This window comes from Coregonus lavaretus, assembly GCF_964263955.1.
Source record: "Coregonus lavaretus genome assembly, chromosome: 29".
In the NCBI taxonomy this organism is placed as follows: domain Eukaryota; kingdom Metazoa; phylum Chordata; class Actinopteri; order Salmoniformes; family Salmonidae; genus Coregonus; species Coregonus lavaretus.
In genome coordinates, this window is record NC_140016.1 from 1626111 (window position 1) to 1643612 (window position 17502).

The 17502-nt window shown below is 41.3% G+C and overlaps 1 protein-coding gene across 1 annotated transcript in view; it reads left to right on the forward strand.

The window, feature by feature from the left end:
* Positions 1–17502, forward strand: part of LOC311105281 (neuroblast differentiation-associated protein AHNAK-like) — a 45453-nt gene that overhangs the window by 13344 nt on the left and 14607 nt on the right. The window contains exons 2-5 of the mRNA XM_084147373.1: positions 5275–5341; positions 16297–16356; positions 16883–17040; positions 17249–17478. Of these exons, the coding sequence (XP_084003499.1) occupies positions 16884–17040; positions 17249–17478 (387 nt within the window). The 5' untranslated portion in view covers positions 5275–5341; positions 16297–16356; position 16883. The remainder of the gene's footprint in view (positions 1–5274; positions 5342–16296; positions 16357–16882; positions 17041–17248; positions 17479–17502) is intronic.

Sequence of the window (17502 nt, forward strand, 5' to 3'; positions counted from 1 at the left end):
ATGTGAAGTTAATGTGAAATCGACAAAACATTTTACCATGTCGTTGGATTTAGGTTAAAAGTTGGGTGCCAGACAAAATTAAACGGGCCTATTTATATAATGAATATGAATTCGGAGAACAGAAATGATTTAAATATTAAAGCATTAGACCTCTCACTAAAGACATCAGTCATACAAAAATTATACTTAAATCCGAACTGGTTCTCTAGCAAATTAGTAAGATTGTCTCACCCAATGTTCAAGAATGGTGTAATCTGAATAAATGGTAAAAAGTATTTGATCCCCTGCTGATTTTGTACGTTTGCCCACTGACAAAGAAATGATCAGTCTATAATTTTAATGGTAGGTTTATCTGAACAGTGAGAGACAGAATAACAACAAAAAAATCCAGAAAAACACATGTAAAAAATGTTATGAATTGATTTGCATTTTAATGAGGGAAATAAGTATTTGACCCCTCTGAAAAACATGACTTAGTACTTGGTGGCAAAACCCTTGTTGGCAATCACAGAGGTCAGACGTTTCTTGTAGTTGGCCACCAGGTTTGCACACATCTCAGGAGGGATTTTGTCCCACTCCTCGTTGCAGATCTTCTCCAAGTCATTAAGGTTTCGAGGCTGACGTTTGGCAACTCGAACCTTCAGCTCCCTCCACAGATTTTCTATGGGATTAAGGTCTGGAGACTGGCTAGGCCACTCCAGGACCTTAATGTGCTTCTTCTTGAGCCACTCCTTTGTTGCCTTGGCCATGTGTTTTGGGTCATTTGTCATGCTGGAATACCCATCCACAACCCATTTTCAATGCCCTGGCTGAGGGAAGGAGGTTCTCACACAAGATTTGACGGTACGCGGCCCCATCCATCGTCCCTTTGATGCGGTGGAGTTGTCCTGTCCCCTTAGCAGAAAAACGACCCCAAAGCATAATGTTTCCACCTCCATGTTTGACGGTGGGGATGGTGTTCTTGGGGTCATAGGCAGCATTCCTCCTCCTCCAAACACGGCGAGTTGAGTTGATGCCAAAGAGCTCCATTTTGGTCTCATCTGACCACAACACTTTCACCCAGTTCTCCTCTGAATCATTCAGATGTTCATTGGAAAACTTCAGACGGGCCTGTATATGTGCTTTCTTGAGCAGGGGGACCTTGCGGGCGCTGCAGGATTTCAGTCCTTCACGGCGTAGTGTGTTACCAATTGTTTTCTTGGTGACTATGGTCCCAGCTGCCTTGAGATCATTGACAAGATCCTCCTGTGTAGTTCTGGGCTGATTCCTCACCGTTCTCATGATCATTACAACTCCACAAGGTGAGATCTTGCATGGAGCCCCAGGCCGAGGGAGATTGACAGGTCTTTTGTGTTTCTTCCATTTGCGAATAATCGCACCAACTGTTGTCACCTTCTCACCAAGCTGCTTGGCAATGGTCTTGTAGCCCATTCCAGCCTTGTGTAGGTCTACAATCTTGTCCCTGACATCCTTCGAGAGCTCTTTGGTCATGGCCATGGTGGAGAGTTTGGAATCTGATTGATTGATTGCTTCTGTGGACAGATGTCTTTTATACAGGTAACAAACTGAGATTAGGAGCACTCCCTTTAAGAGTGTGCTTCTAATCTCAGCTCGTTACCTGTATAAAAGACACCTGGGAGCCAGAAATCTTTCTGATTGAGAGGGGGTCAAATACTTATTTCCCTCATTAAAATACAAATCAATTTATAACATTTTTGAAATGTGTTTTATTTTTATTTTGTTGTTGTTATTCTGTCTCTCACTGTTCAAATAAACCTACCATTAAAATTATAGACTGATCATTTCTTTGTCAGTGGGCAAACGTACAAAATCAGCCAGGGATCAAATATTTTTTCCCTCACTGTATATATATATTTGCAAGAAAAAAAACATATGGGGGATTGGAAGTGATGCAGACAATCACATTGATGGAAGTTACAATCTATCAGAAATATTAAAGCTGATCTACCCCCTAAAAAATTTAAATAAAATTAAAAAAGACGACATGCCCCTTGATGACGTTGATGACTTTGATGACTTTTCGCAAATCCAATCAGTTTTCCACATTAATTCAACGTCATCACCAATGTTCCATCTAATTTCTTTCGGCATGCAGCTCTTGCTTTTGATCTCAAAACAAGCGCATCTACTTACATTTACATTTAAGTCATTTAGCAGACGCTCTTATCCAGAGCGACTTACAGTTAGTGAGTGCATACATTTTTCATACGTGCCACCACTCATGCAGTAAACACAGTAGAGTTCAAAGTGAATGGCACAGATCCATATATGGCAATGGTCTATTTGTATATTTAAGGATACTGCAGCTCTGATTGGTCATGGCACACCGGTCTGTGTAGAGTATGGGCCTGAGTCATGACTGTCAATGCAATAGAATCCTACTCCAATGCACTCTGCAGTCAGGAAAATCTCTGGCATAGTTCGTTTTGTTTCAGTATGTTGCATTGAAAGTGGTTAATATTGCGCTGATTCTATCACAATTCGCACAGTAGAGGGGAAACGTTGATAGTGTTAACTAAAGGGGAAAACTAGAGAAAGTTGAGTGTAGTTCAATCTCGGGCTTCTTTGCGCGGGCTGATATTTCTTCCCGGCGCGAACATTGGTCATCACATAGATTTTTTGGGTTGAAATTACGTGGAAACAACGTTGATTCAACCAGTTTTTTGCCCAGTGGGTATTGCTATATATAATCTCTTGCTCCACCAGTACCTACAATAACATTTCCTTTTCCAACTGCAAGTTGTTTGTTGTTAAAATTGAACACTTTCAGCATTTAAATCTGTGGAAAACACGCTTGACTCTTTACAAATGAGCTGATACACTGTATATACAGCAGTATGTGGAAACCCCTTCAAATTAATGGATTAGTCTATTTCAGCCACACCTGTTGCTGTCAGGTGTATAACATCTCCATAGACAAACATTGGCAGTAGAATGGCCTTACTGAAGACCTCAGTGACTTTCAATGTGGAACTGTCATAGGATGCCACATTTCCAAGAAGTCAGTTAGTCACATTTCTGCCCTGCTAGGGCTTCCCCGGTGAACTGTAAGTGCTGTTATTGTGAAGTGGAAACATCAAGGAGCAACAACGGCTCAGGCGCGAAGAGGTAGGCCACACAATCTCAGAGAACGGGACCGCCGAGTGCTGAAGTGCATAGCACGTAAAAATCGACTGACCTCGGTTGCAACACTTACTACCGAGTTCCAAACTGCCTCTGGAAGCAACATCAGCACAAGAGCTGTTCGTCAGGAGCTTCATGAAATGGGTTTACATGTTCGAGCAGCCGCACACAAGCCTAAGATCACCATGCGGAATGCCAAGCGTCGGCTGGAATGGTGTAAAGCTCACCGCCGTTGGACTCTGGAACAGTGGAAACATGTTCTCTGGAGTGATGAATCACACTTCACCATCTGAATGTCCGACAGACAAATCTGGGTTTGGCGGATGCCAGGAGAACGCTACCTGCCCCAATGCATAGTGCCAACTGTAAAGTTTGGTGGAGGAGGAATAATGGTCTCGGGATGTTTTTTATGGTTTGGGCTTGGCCCCTTAGTTCCAGTGAAAGGAAATCTTAACGCTACAGCATACAATGACTTTCTAGACGATTCTGTGATTCCAACTTTGTGGCAACAGTTTGGGGAAGGCCTTTTCCTGTTTCAGCATGACAATGCCCCCGTGCGCAAAACAAGGTCCGTACAGAAATGGTTTGTCGAGATCTGTGTGGAAGAACTTGACTGGCCTGCACAGAGCCCTGACCTCAACTCCATTGAACACCTTTGGGATGAATTGGAACGCCGACTGCGATTCAGGCCTAATCTCCCAGCATCAGTGCCCGACCTCACTAATGCTCTTGTGGCTGAATGGAAGCAAGTCCCTGCAGCAATGTTCCAACATCTAGTGGAAAGCCTTCCCAGAAGAGTGGAGGCTTTTATAGCAGCAAAAGGGGGGACAAACTCCATATTAATGCCCATGATTTTGGAATGAGATGTTCGACGAGCAGGTGTCCACATACTTTTGGTCATGTAGTGTGTCTTTATTTGAAGTCTAATTATACTGAACAAAAATGTAAACTCAACATGCAATAATTTCAATGATTTTACTGTTACAGGTCATATAAGGAAATCAGTCAATTTACATAAATTCATTAGGCCCTAATCTATGGATTTAACATGACTGGGCAAGGGGCGCAGCCATGGGTGAGTCTGGGAGGGCATAGGCCCACCTTTTTGCCCACAAAATAGTTTTAATGCAGACATAAATACTCCTCAGTTTCATCAGCTGTCTGGGTGTCTGGTCTCAGATGATCCCACAGGTGAAGAAGGTCCTAGGCTGGCGTGGTTACACGTGGTCTGCGGTTGTTAGGCCGGTTGGACGTACTGCCAAATTCTCTAAAATGACATTGGAGGCGGCTTATGGTAGAGAAATGAACATTCGATTCCCTGGTAACAGCTCTGGTGGACATTCCTGTAGTCAGCATGCCAATTTCACGCTCCCTCAAAACTTGAGACATCTGTGGCATTGTGTTGTGTGACAAAACTGCACATTTTAGAGTGGCCTTTTATTGTCCCAGCACAAGGTGCACCTGTGTAATGATCATGCTGTTTAATCAGCTTCTTGATATGCCACACCTGTCAGGTGGATGGATTATCTTGGCAATCGAGAAATGCTCACTAACAGGGATGTAAACAAATTTGTGCACAAAATTTGAGAGAAATAAGCTTTTTGCGCGTATGGAAAATTTCAGGGATTTTTGATATTGCATTTATATTTTTGTTCAGTGTAGATAGTTGATATGAAACGCAGCATGTACTCTTGGAGCATGGACCAAGCAGTAGCTGCATACAATTACTTTAAGGGAGTGTTTTACATAATTGGTACTGTTTGCCATCAATATTGTATCCTCACCCGGGCAGGTTAAATATGAATGTTCCGAAGGCCCCTCCAGCTGATAAAATGAATTTTCTCTGAGGTGAAGGTCCATTGCATTGTTATGAAGACACAATCAGAACACACTGAAGATTACCTAGTCATGTAGATATCTCTGGAGCAGTAGCATATTCGTACGAGTGTAGTTTCTGAATTTGTTTTATGTCTGTAGAATAATAAAGACTGTGTGTTTTGAAATTGGTTGCTCTCTTGTTTGAGTAACACATGCAAGAGAGACGTGTGGATGTGAGAATGAACCTAACTAGTCAATCAATCAATCATCAATCAATTAACTCCTATTCCTCTTCTCTCTCCATGTTAACAGACAAACAAACAGAGAAAGACAAGAAGCAAAGAGACCGAGAGAAGAAGCTTTGCTTGAGCAATCCAAAGTACGTAAGTTTCCTTCAGTCAAAGATATAGTCCTCCAAGATGTTGACGACAAGACACAGGCTAAACACAACACAAAACATATCAGTTACTATAAACCCAGTTAATATGAAATGGCCAGTCAAGCCCTGCCAGATCACACTGTTTTAACTGTTGGTAGTAGAAGCTGCTACAAGATACATTTGTTGACTAGGGAGTCAGTGTCGTAAGTCTAAGGAATACCAAACCGCCAAACCGTAGGCAGACAATGTAGCCAACAAGGGAGAAAGGAAAAAGGCGTATACAGAAATGTTCTGTGGTCAGAAAGAGGTGGGTTTAGCTAGGTGGTTAGGAAACCAGAAGCATTCTGGTCGGGTGGTCTGTCCTGGTGTTCCCTCCATAGCACAGTTACCAAAACTACATGATGATGTCACTCATCCCCTTCCCATTCCTTTCCCCTCAATTTTCTATTTTTTGACCCTTTTTTTGGCCAAATCTTTACTTTCATGTTTCCCTTGTGCACATTTTGATGAGCTCATTATTTGATTAGAGGGTGGTGTGTCCCTCGACAAGTCACAGAGAGACAGAAATGGAAGAAAGATAAGTTGTTGTTTTTTGTTTTCGATTCTTACGCTTGTCCGTCCGCTTGATTCCATGAACACAAGAAGTCTTGTTCCCAGTTTGCTTACCCCTCAACCAGCTGGTCATGTGACTTTATATTACATCTGTCCGTCTATCGTCTCTCTGTCTGTCTCTTTCTCTCTGATGTTAAGGGTTGAATTCTGGTGTTTAACAGTCGTTTCCTCTTCCTGCTTATATTTCATTCCTTCTCTCTTTCTCTCTCTCTGCCCCTCCCAGTACTCCCTGCCAGGAATATGTCAAAGGACTGCCCAAATACTTCTCTAGATCATAAAGCATTGTTTCCGAAAGGGGGGGAGGGGAAAGGAAAATACACATGTGGTGTTATGAAACCTGGAGGACTATTGCAGCAATAGATAGTGAGAGTTGGGTGTGGTGTCGCCTTAAGTTACTTTTTAATGTGAGAGATGAAATGAGGGCGGGACGTAGAGAAGAATAACAGGAAGTGTATTCTCTGAGATGGGAGCTGTTGGTTTCCATGTTCTCCACTCTTGCTTTTGTAAATAGCTGTGAGTGCCAAAAATAATAACGGGGCTTTTTTTGAGAGTTAGGGCAGCATAGTTTTCATGGGTCTCTCACATCCTGAATGTCTCTGTGCAGACGGCGATAAGCTCTGAAACGCATGGGAAACAGTCAGATGACCAACAGACCTAGTGTAGTAGGAGCAAAAGCATGAAATGGGACATGATGTAGGGTGTGTGTGTTTTTGTGGGGCTCTTTTGATGATTTCTAATTCCTCTGATGAATGCAATGCGTGGTGTTTGTGCTCTCACATGGTGCGTTGACTTTGAGAAACACACACACACACTCTGATTTACTTAGAATGTATTTTGGTCATGATACTAAGGGCCCTGTCACTAGCTAGGGCACGTTGTAGATTGTGTTACTAGCTAGCATGCAGTGTCAGTTGACCTGAGTGGAATTTGATTTTCATGAGTTAATTAGATCAAGCGTCTTTGATGAATAACACCCTATTCCCTATGTAGTGCACTACTTTTGATGGGCCGTGGTCAAAAGTAGTGCACTATGTAGGGAATAGGGTGTCGTTTGGGATGCCCCCTTTTGACATTGCAGATTCGGGAGGTCTGCATAGTTGCTTTGTTAAAGTAACTCCCTTTAGCTGGGCTGGCTGTGCTTGGTGTTGGGTAACTCCCTTTAGCTGGGCTGGCTGTGCTTGGTGTTGGGTAACTCCCTTTAGCTGGACTGGCTGTGCTTGGTGTTGGGTAACTCCCTTTAGCTGGGCTGGCTGTGCTTGTTGTTGGGTAACTCCCTTTAGCTGGGCTGGCTGTGCTTGTTGTTGGGTAACTCCCTTTAGCTGGGCTGGCTGTGCTTGTTGTTGGGTAACTCCCTTTAGCTGGGCTGGCTGTGCTTGTTGTTGGGTAACTCCCTTTAGCTGGGCTGGCTGTGCTTGGTGTTGGGTAACTCCCTTTAGCTGGGCTGGCTGTGCTTGGTGTTGGGTAACTCCCTTTAGCTGGGCTGGCTGTGCTTGGTGTTGGGTAACTCCCTTTAGCTGGGCTGGCTGTGCTTGGTGTTGGGTAACTCCCTTTAGCTGGGCTGGCTGTGCTTGGTGTTGGGTAACTTCCTTTAGCTGGGCTGGCTGTGCTTGTTGTTGGGTAACTCCCTTTAGCTGGGCTGGCTGTGCTTGGTGTTGGGTAACTCCCTTTAGCTGGGCTGGCTGTGCTTGTTGTTGGGTTACCGGAGGAGTTGAAAGCTTTTATGATACCAGCAGTATATGAATAGAATCTACGTCTCATAGCTATGATCTGATTCATATTGAAAATGACCTCAATTATATGTCATAGATTACCACAGTATGAGTCATAATACCCATAAAACCTAGAGGTCAAACAGGGAAATGGTTCCAATCGTTTTTCCACCATTCATTTTTTCCCATAGGGGATTTTAGAAACACTTAAAAGAAGGGCTGTGTTTCGTGTAGACTTACCCTGGAGTGATGTTTTGATAACAGTGTAAATCTCTCTAGGACAAGTTGACTTATCAATATATTCGCCTGTATTTACCCCCCAAAAAATGAAACGCTAATTAGCTGCTAATGTGTCTATCATAAAGAACTACAAATGCCATGATGATCTGGACGAGACTGCCAAATCGAGGTAGAGGTCAGAATCTCTGGATTAACTATTTAATGTTAGTTAACTGTAGTAATTAATAAATTGGCTAAATGTCTTTTAAATTGACAATTCTGTGAACTGTGTTGTGAAAGTTTTAAGTTGACACAATACCTGTTAGCAAAGGTATCAGCTAGAGATGGCGTGCAGGAGATTGCAGGGATTTGTAGTTTTACATGATGTCTATTTTAATGCTAATTTGCATTTTCGAATCTGAGAGTAAATAGAGCCAAATATATTGATAAAAGTCACCTTGTCCGAGAGCGATTTACATGGTTATTAAAACGTCACGCCAGGGTAAGCCTACACAAAACACAGCCCTTATTTTAAACGTTTCTAAAATCCCCTATGGGAAAAATGAATGGTGGAAAAACGATTGGAACCATTTCCCTGTTTCACTGCTAGGTTTTATGGGTATTATGACACCTCCACTGTGGGGCTCTATTTAGAAAGCATGTGCATACTTGAAAAGAGAGAGAGAGGGAGGGAGGGAGGGGGAGAGGGACAGAGAGACAGAGAAGGGTTTTCATTGCAAGGGAAGAGACAACGTCATCTTAGACGTAAACATTGTTCATACTGTATCTTCTGTCTTGTCTACTCTGTCTTCTCTGTGTTCCCATGTTTATATCAAACCAAATCACATTTTATTTGTCACATGCTTCGTAAACAACAGGTGTAGACTAACAGTGAAATGCTTACTTACGACCCATCCCAACAAATGCAGAGAAAAAAAAAAAGAGAAATCACATAAAATAATATGAATATGTATAATCATTCCCACATGGTCAGGGTCCCCACTTTCTCTTGAAAGTGACCAAACAGCTGTTAAAAAAAAAAAAAAAAAGTCTTCAAATTACCTTAAGGCATTGCATGCATTCTGCAATATCCCCCAATCACAAGAGATCAAAGGGGTGTGTCCCAAATGGCACCCTATTCCAAGGTCTATTTATTGACCGGTTTTAATTGGACGACAGTGAGACATTGGCCAAAGCTGGTTGAGAACAATAGCTATTTCATTGCATTCCAGCATATCTATCTGCTTATTGTTGTGTCGTTGATCTCTTTTTTTAAAAGTTGTCTGCATTCTATAGAGTCTGTATAAACCTGGGCTTGTTTCTCTGTTCACTTTAGTTGAAGTATTTTTTTAAAGATGGAATGTATTTATTTTATCGTCGAGATGAAGCATTTTATTTTAGATTATTAGATTCATTCTTGTTCAGGAGAGTGGCCTGCTCTGTAGCTGTGTCTGAAATGGCTCCCTATAGGGAATGAATATATATATATATATATATATATATATATATATATATATATATATATATATATATATATATATATATATATATATATATATGCAATAGGATACCATTTCAGCCTGTGTCATCTCCAGACGGAGGCACAGATGTGTAGTTCATGTGATTTAGGCTTGGGAGGTATCCAGATTGTCATACCTTCATACCAGCCTTGTGCCATCCCGGAATATTCAGTAATACCGTCACTGAACACAAGCCCCACTGAGCCTCTGTAATCCGATTTGTTAGCAATGCTAACAAGTACATGTCAAATCCTATTGGAAATGCTAGCTAAATGCTAACGAGCGCATTGCAAACATTTTACACAGTCTCTGACATCATCTATTTTGCAGGACAGAAAGTTATACAAGTAACTAAAAAAATGCTACTCACAGTTTGCTGCGCGCACAAAACAAATATTAAACATCAAGGTTCTTTGATCCAGGAGGGGATTCTCTGCTGTTACCAAGAGAAGCTTGATTTTGCTAACCAGCTAGATAACTACTAAACAAACATCATGTGACTGGGGACTACCAGTAAGCTTCATAATGAAACATCATGTGACTGGGGACTACCAGTAAGCTTCATAATGAAACATCATGTGACTGGGGACTACCGGTAAGCTTCATAATGAAACATCATGTGACTGGGGACTACCGGTAAGCTTCATAATGAAAAATAATGTGACAGGTGAAATGAAGAACACAATCTGCTTTATCTACTAACATATTGCACAAGTTGACTGCGGGTATTTACTTGCAAAAGTAGCTTAAAATATTCAAATGTATAAAAACAACAACTTCAACAAGATAGTTTTAACGGTATTGATGGTATTTGAAGAAAAAAACATCCCATGACTATTTCCAAATACCCCGGTGTACGGTATACCGCCCAAGCTTAACGTGATTATCTGGCTAACAATGGCAGGTCAAATCTGATGTATTAGGCGTTAAGGCACTGAACATGACAGCCAAAACAACAATGGTTCATTTATTTTCGTGGATATTTTGGATTTATTACAGTAACACCCACTGAATATAATAATAATATGCCATTTAGCAGACACTTTTATCCAAAGCGACTTACAGTCATGCGTGCATACATTTTTGTGTATGGGTGGTCCCGGGGATCGAACCCACTACCCTGGCGTTACAAGCGCCGTGCTCTACCAGCTGAGCTACAGAGGACCGCTGTAGCTGTTATAGTGTTACATTTTGTTGTACTTTTTAAAATAGCTTGAAAAGACGGAATGGAAAAAAATTATATCTTAACATCTTAAAACTCTCCTTGTTTATGTAATGAGTGTGGTGGGAGAGTGGTACATGCTGCAGATTCAAACTCCGAGTCCCGAATGGTACCCTATTCCCTTTATAGTGCACTACTTTTGACCAGGGCCCAATAGGGAAAGTTGTTCATTAAATAGGGAGTAGTGATCCATTTGGGACAGCTATATCTTAATCTCTTCCTCGTTTCCTCTTTCTTTCTCTCTGTGTCTTGCAGAGCAGGTCTAGTACCATTAAATAGAACAGTTTATCAGTGAATATATATATATATATATATATATATATACAGTATATACTGTATATACATATAATCACCTTGGCTTCAATCACGCTCTTCTCATGCTAGTGGTGTATTTACCAGCTTAACTTGCAATTATTGTATTTATAGTGGTGCAAAAATAGTATGGTATGGAAACTTTATTTTTAGTTTGAAACTATTATGTAAATATGGAAGTAAACAAGATAGTCTATGGACAGGAGGACATATGCATGTTTATTTCATAGATCTATGGAGCCATATAGCACATGAAGCCATACAGTTGAAGTCTGAAGTTTACGTACACCTTAGCCAAATACATTTAAACTCAGTGTTTCACAATTCCTGACATTTAATCCTAGTAAAAATTCCCTGTTTTAGGTCAGTTAGGATCACCACTTTATTTTAAGAATGTGAAATGTCAGAATAATAGTAAAGATTATTATTTATTTCAGCTTTCATTTCTTTCATCACATTCCCAGTGGGTCAGAAGTTTACATACATTCAATTAGTATTTGGTAGCATTGCTAATACAAAGGGTGGGTGAATTTTGGCCCATTCCTTCTGACAGAGCTGGTGTAACTGAGTCAGGTTTGTAGGCCTCCTTGCTCGCACACGCTTTTTCAGTTCTGCCCACAAATGTTCTATAGGATTGAGGTCAGGGCTTTGTGATGGCCACTCCAATGCCTTGACTTTGTTGTCCTTAAGCCATTTTGCCACAACTTTGGAAGTATGCTTGGGGTCATTGTCCATTTGGAAGACCCATTTGCGACCAAGCTTTAACTTCCTGACTGATGTCTTGAGATGTTGCTTCAATATATCCACATAATTTTCCTTCCTCATGATGCCATCTATTTTGTGAAGTGCACCAGTCCCTCCTGCAGCAAAGCACCCCTACAGCATGATGCTGCCACCCCCGTGCTTCACAGTTGGGATGGTGTTCTTCGGCTTGCAAGCTATCACCTTTTTCCTCCAAACATAAAAATTGTCATTATGACCAAACAGTTCTATTTTTGTTTCATCAGACCAGAGGACATTTCTCCAAAAAGTACGATCTTTGTCCCCATTTGCAGTTGCAAACCGTAGTCTGGCTTTTTTATGGCGGTTTTGGAGCAGTGGCTTCTTCCTTGCTGAGCGACCTTTCAGTTTATGTCGATATAGGACTCGTTTTACTGTGGATATAGATACTTTAGTACCTGTTACCTCCAGCATCTTCACAAGGTCCTTTGCTGTTGTTCTGGGATTGATTTGCTCTTTTCGCACCAAAGTACGTTAATCTCTAGGAGACAAAGTGTCTCCTTCCTGAGCGGTATGACGGCTGCGTGGTCCCATGGTGTTTATACTTGTGTACTATTGTTTGCACAGATGAACGTGGTACCTTCAGGCATTTGGAAATTGCTCCCAAGGATGAATCAGACTTGTGGAGGTCTACAACTTTCTTTTCTGAGGTCTTGGCTGATTTCTTTGGATTTTCCCATGATGTCAAGCAAAGAGGCACTGAGTTTGAAGGTAGGCCTTGAAATACATCCACAGGTACACCTCAAATGGACTCAAATGATGTCAATTAGCCTATCAGAAGCTTCTAAAGCCATGACATCATTTTCTGGAATTTTCCAAGCTGTTTAAAGGCACAGTCAACCTAGTGTATGTAAACTTCTGACCCACTGGAATTGTGATACAGTGAATTATAAGTTAAATGATCTGTCTGTAAACAATTGTTGGAAAAATGACTTGTGTCATGCACAAAGTAGATGTCCTAACCGACTTGCCAAAACCATAGTTTGTTAAGAAGAAATTTGTGGAGTGGTTGAAAAAAAACGAGTTTTAATGACTCCAACCTAAACTTTCCGACTTCAACTGTATGTAGGGAACAGGGTGAAATTTAGGACTCAACCTACACAGTCTTCTTGATGAATTAGGGTCCCTTTGAAAACTGACATAGTTGTCTGTCAGAATCTCTAAAGCATGGGGTAACATAGACCTACACTGTCTGCGTAGGTGAAGGTTGATACAGCACAGACAAGGCTGATGTAATTACAGGGGTGGGTTGTCGAGGAGTCGACATTTTAATGAAACAATGGGTTGTCTGTCCCCAATGTGTGTTGGACTGTGGAGCGTAGGCTAGGTCTTCTCAGAATGTGTTGGACGGGACAGTCACTCACCCTGGCAAGATGTAAACAAATCACTTTATTGCTGTGTTGTACTTGTAGCGTAGTGTTTTGTTTATGTGATGTGTAGTACATTGCTTTCATGGCTATGAACATTGTCAAATTGTATTTGATGTAGCTGGCTTTTTGTAGGCCTATATTTGACATTTCAAACAGTACAGTTCCATTGGAAGAAAGGGGAGAGCTAGGGTGCAAATAATGAGTTATAAGCCACATATGTTTTTGATCGTCCTCCCTGTCAAAGTGCATTATATCTCAACATGGTCTCAGAGCATTTCGTATTATTCTTTACGTAAATCAGAGAGATTACATTTATTATGATAGGTTACGTTTCGTATGGTATGCATTGATTTGTGGATGTCCATCATCCATTTCATATGATATGTTACAACTTATAATTTGTATGATACAGTATGTTATGAATTACAATTCGTATGATATGTAATGAATTACAATTCGTATGATATCTTACGAATTACAATTCCTACAATATGTTACGAATTGAAGTTTGTACAATAAGTTGCAAATTTGCAAAACATTGTGTCTAACGTTAGCTAGGTGACTAACGCTAGCTAGCTGGCTAACGTTAGCTCTAGGGGTTAGGGTTAAAGGGTTAAGGTTAGGGGAAGGTTGAGCTAAAATGCTAAGTAGTTGCTAATTAGCTAAAATGTAGTAAATAGTCGCAAATTAGCTAAAATGCTAAAGTTGTCTGTGATGAGATTTGAACACGCAACATTTGGGTTGCTAGACGTTTGCGTTATATGCCTACCCATCCACCCCGACCAACCACCCTCCTTTCATTTTTGCCTTAAGTAACCTTGTGTCTTATGTAACCGTACCAAACGTAACATATCATACTAATTTGAGTGTCCCGGCTTTACGTTTACTATGTTACATCTAGCCCATGAGACCAGGCTGGATATCTGTTGTATAAACATCAACATTTTGTGGTTGCATCACAGGGTTTAGCCTTTCCTAAAACTTGCCTTGCTAAACCTGTGAAATCAAAGGGTGGGACCCACTAATCCCTCTCTGTAATACCTACAATTGCAGTCGGAAGTTTACATACACCTTAGCCAAATACATTTAAACTCAGTGTTTCACAATTCCTGACATTTAATCCTAGTAAAAATTCCCTGTCTTAGGTCAGTTAGGATCACCACTTTATTTTAAGAACGTGAAATGTCAGAATAATAGTAGAGAAAATGATTTATTTCAGCTTTTTATTTATTTCATCACATTCCCAGTGGGTCAGAAGTGTACATACACTCAATTAGTATTTGGTAGCATTGCCTTTAAATTGTTTAACTTGGGTCAAACGTTTCGGGTAGCCTTCCACAAGCTTCCCACAATAAGTTGGGTGAATTTTGGCCCATTCCTTCTGACAGAGCTGGTGTAACTGAGTCAGGTTTGTAGGCCTCCTTGCTCGCACACGCTTTTTCAGTTCTGCCCACAAATTTTCTATAGGATTGAGGTCAGAGCTTTGTTATGGCCACTCCAATACCTTGACTTTGTTGTCCTTAAGCCATTTTGCCACAACTTGGGAAGTATGCTTGGGGTCATTGTCCATTTGGAAGACCAATTTGTGACCAAGCTTTAACTTCCTGACTGATGTCTTGAGATGTTGCTTCAATATATCCACATAATTTTCCTTCCTCATGATGCCATCTATTTTGTGAAGTGCACCAGTCCCTCCTGCAGCAAAGCACCCCCACAGCATGATGCTGCCACCCCCGTGCTTCACGGTTGTGATGGTGTTCTTCGGCTTGCAAGATATCACCTTTTTCCTCCAAACATAACGATGGTCATTATGGCCAAACAGTTCTATTTTTGTTTCATCAGACCAGAGGACATTTCTCCAAAAAGTACGATCTTTGTCCACAAACCGTAGTCTGGCTTTTTTTATGGCGGTTTTGGAGCAGTGGCTTCTTCCTTGCCGAGCGGCCTTTCAGGTTATGTCGATATAGGACTCGTTTTTACTGTGGATGTAGATACTTTTGTACCTGTTTCCTCCAGCGTCTTCACAAGGTCCTTTGCTGTTTTAATGACTCCAACCTAAGAGGATGTAAACTTTCCGACTTCAAACTGTATCTCCTCTACTGCATGTACTCCTCAGTTCCGACATATTATTTACAAAATTGAACACATCTTGAACATGCCCAGCTAAGTGACGATAGTTACAAATGAGGAAGTCAATTTCACAACAAATAGTTGAATGGAAATAGTCTGTCAGGAATCAAACCAGGGAAAAAAATGACAGTTTGGTCTCACCTTCTCTGATGCTGTGTGTACAAAACAAGAGGTTTGGTTTATGTGTGTGTGTGTGTGTGTGTGTGTTTTATACAAACGTGTGTGTGTGCGTTTTGTCTAAAAGAATGGCAGCTACTTTTTTTATTTTATTTTTATTTCACCTTTATTTAACCAGGTAAGCCAGTTGAGAACAAGTTCTCATTTACAACTGCGACCTGGCCAAGATAAAGCAAAGCAGTGCGATTAAAAACAACAACACAGAGTTACATATGGGGTAAAAAAAAAACATAAAGTCAAAAATACAACAGAAAAAATATATACAGTGTGTGCAAATGTAGCAAGTTATGGAGGTAAGGCAATAAATAGGCCATAGTGCAAAATAATAACAATTAGTATTAACACTGGAATGATAGATGTGCAAGAGGTGATGTGCAAAAAGAGATACTGGGGTGCAAAAGAGCAAAATAAATAACAATATAGGGACGAGGTAGTTGGGCGGGCTAATTACAGATGGGCTGTGTACAGGTGCAGTGATCGGTAAGGTGCTCTGACAAACTGACGCTTAAAGCGCTACAACCATCATTGTTCTCAGTATTGACATTGGAGCAGAGGTGTAGGCTGCAGGATCAGGCAGCTTTCCTCAGGGCAGGGTGTGGTCTCAGTCCCAACTCTAACCAAACGGCCACAAAACGCAGCACAGGAGAAAAAGGAGGCAACTGAGAGTTGGTTATATAGGACATTACTACAGTACTACTCACCTACCCAGAGTTTTAGCGCCATCTATTGGCCATTTCATACGTCTTAGGCCATCAAGTATAACAAGAACTTGTTGTAACCATGTGGTGAGTGACAGGTAGAACATGTTTTTCATAAAAGCAAATAAACATGCAAATATGACAGGTGCCTTACATTTTAACAGGGTTTTCTTTGTACTGATGTTATGGCATGTTTTGTTTTTCAGGAAAACCAAGGCAGAAACGAACCACACCAGAGCATAGGCAGAGGACAAGGAAAACCAAAGGTATTACTATAGTCTTTATTTGCATTTTATTTTATATTTATTGTGATCCCCCCCCCCCCCCTATCTCTATCTCTCTCTCTCTCTCTCTCTCTCTCTCTCTCTCTCTCTCTCCCCCCATCTCTATCCCTCTCTCTCTCTCTCTCTCTCTCTATCTCTCTCTCTCTCCCTCCCCCATCTCTATCCCTCTCTCTCTCATCTCTGTCTGTCTGTCTCTCTCTCTCTCTCTCTCTCTCTCTCTCTCTCTCTCTCTCTCTCTCTCTCTCTCTCTCTCTCTCTCTCTCTCTCTCTCTCTCTCTCTCTCTCTCTCTCTCTCTCACCCATCTCTATCCCTCTCTCTCTCATCTCTGTCTCTCTCTCTCACTCGCTCTCGCTCTTTCTCTCTCTCTCTCTCTCTCTCTCTCTCTCTTCATCAATCTCTTTATCCCCCCTGAACTAACATGAACTAACTTAATATTGTTGGTCTTCAAAGCATCTTTGAGATTCTTCTTGTATTGAAAAGCGCTTTTTACATCTATTATTATTAAAGGATGGCTGAGGAGGAGGAGACCAGGGAGGTGCTCTTCTCTGACTGGTCGGGTCCAGAGAAACAGGGAATGACCCTTGAGCAGTCAGGAGAAGGAGAGATCTATGTCAAAGAGGTGAAAATGGAGTCGCCTGCTGGACGCACTGGAAGAGTACATGAGGGTATGTAACAGTGTTAGAATTGCTCTTATGTACAGTATTCATTTTCTATAATACATCAACTTAATTGATTTCTACTGTTATTTAAGCTCCTGATATCTTATAATTTATGTAAAGTTTGCTTGATCTAAATTTTTTCGTTTTATTCCAAATCTATTTGACTGACGGATTTTAACATGGTATCAATGTTCTCTTGTGTCCTCCCCTAAAGGTGATCAAATCGTGGGGGCCACCATCTACTTTGACAACATGAGTTCCGAGGAGACGGCGGAGCTCCTTAAGACCTTAAACAAACACAAGGTTGGACTGAAACTACAAAACAAGGACAAGTCACCCTGCCGTTCCCCCATGGGAACTCTGTCACCCAGCCGTTCCCCAATGGGAACTCTGACGTATGAAGGGAAGGGAAGGTTTGGAGGCTCCAGCCAAGACAATATCCTGGTATGTAGCTATGTTGACTGTGCA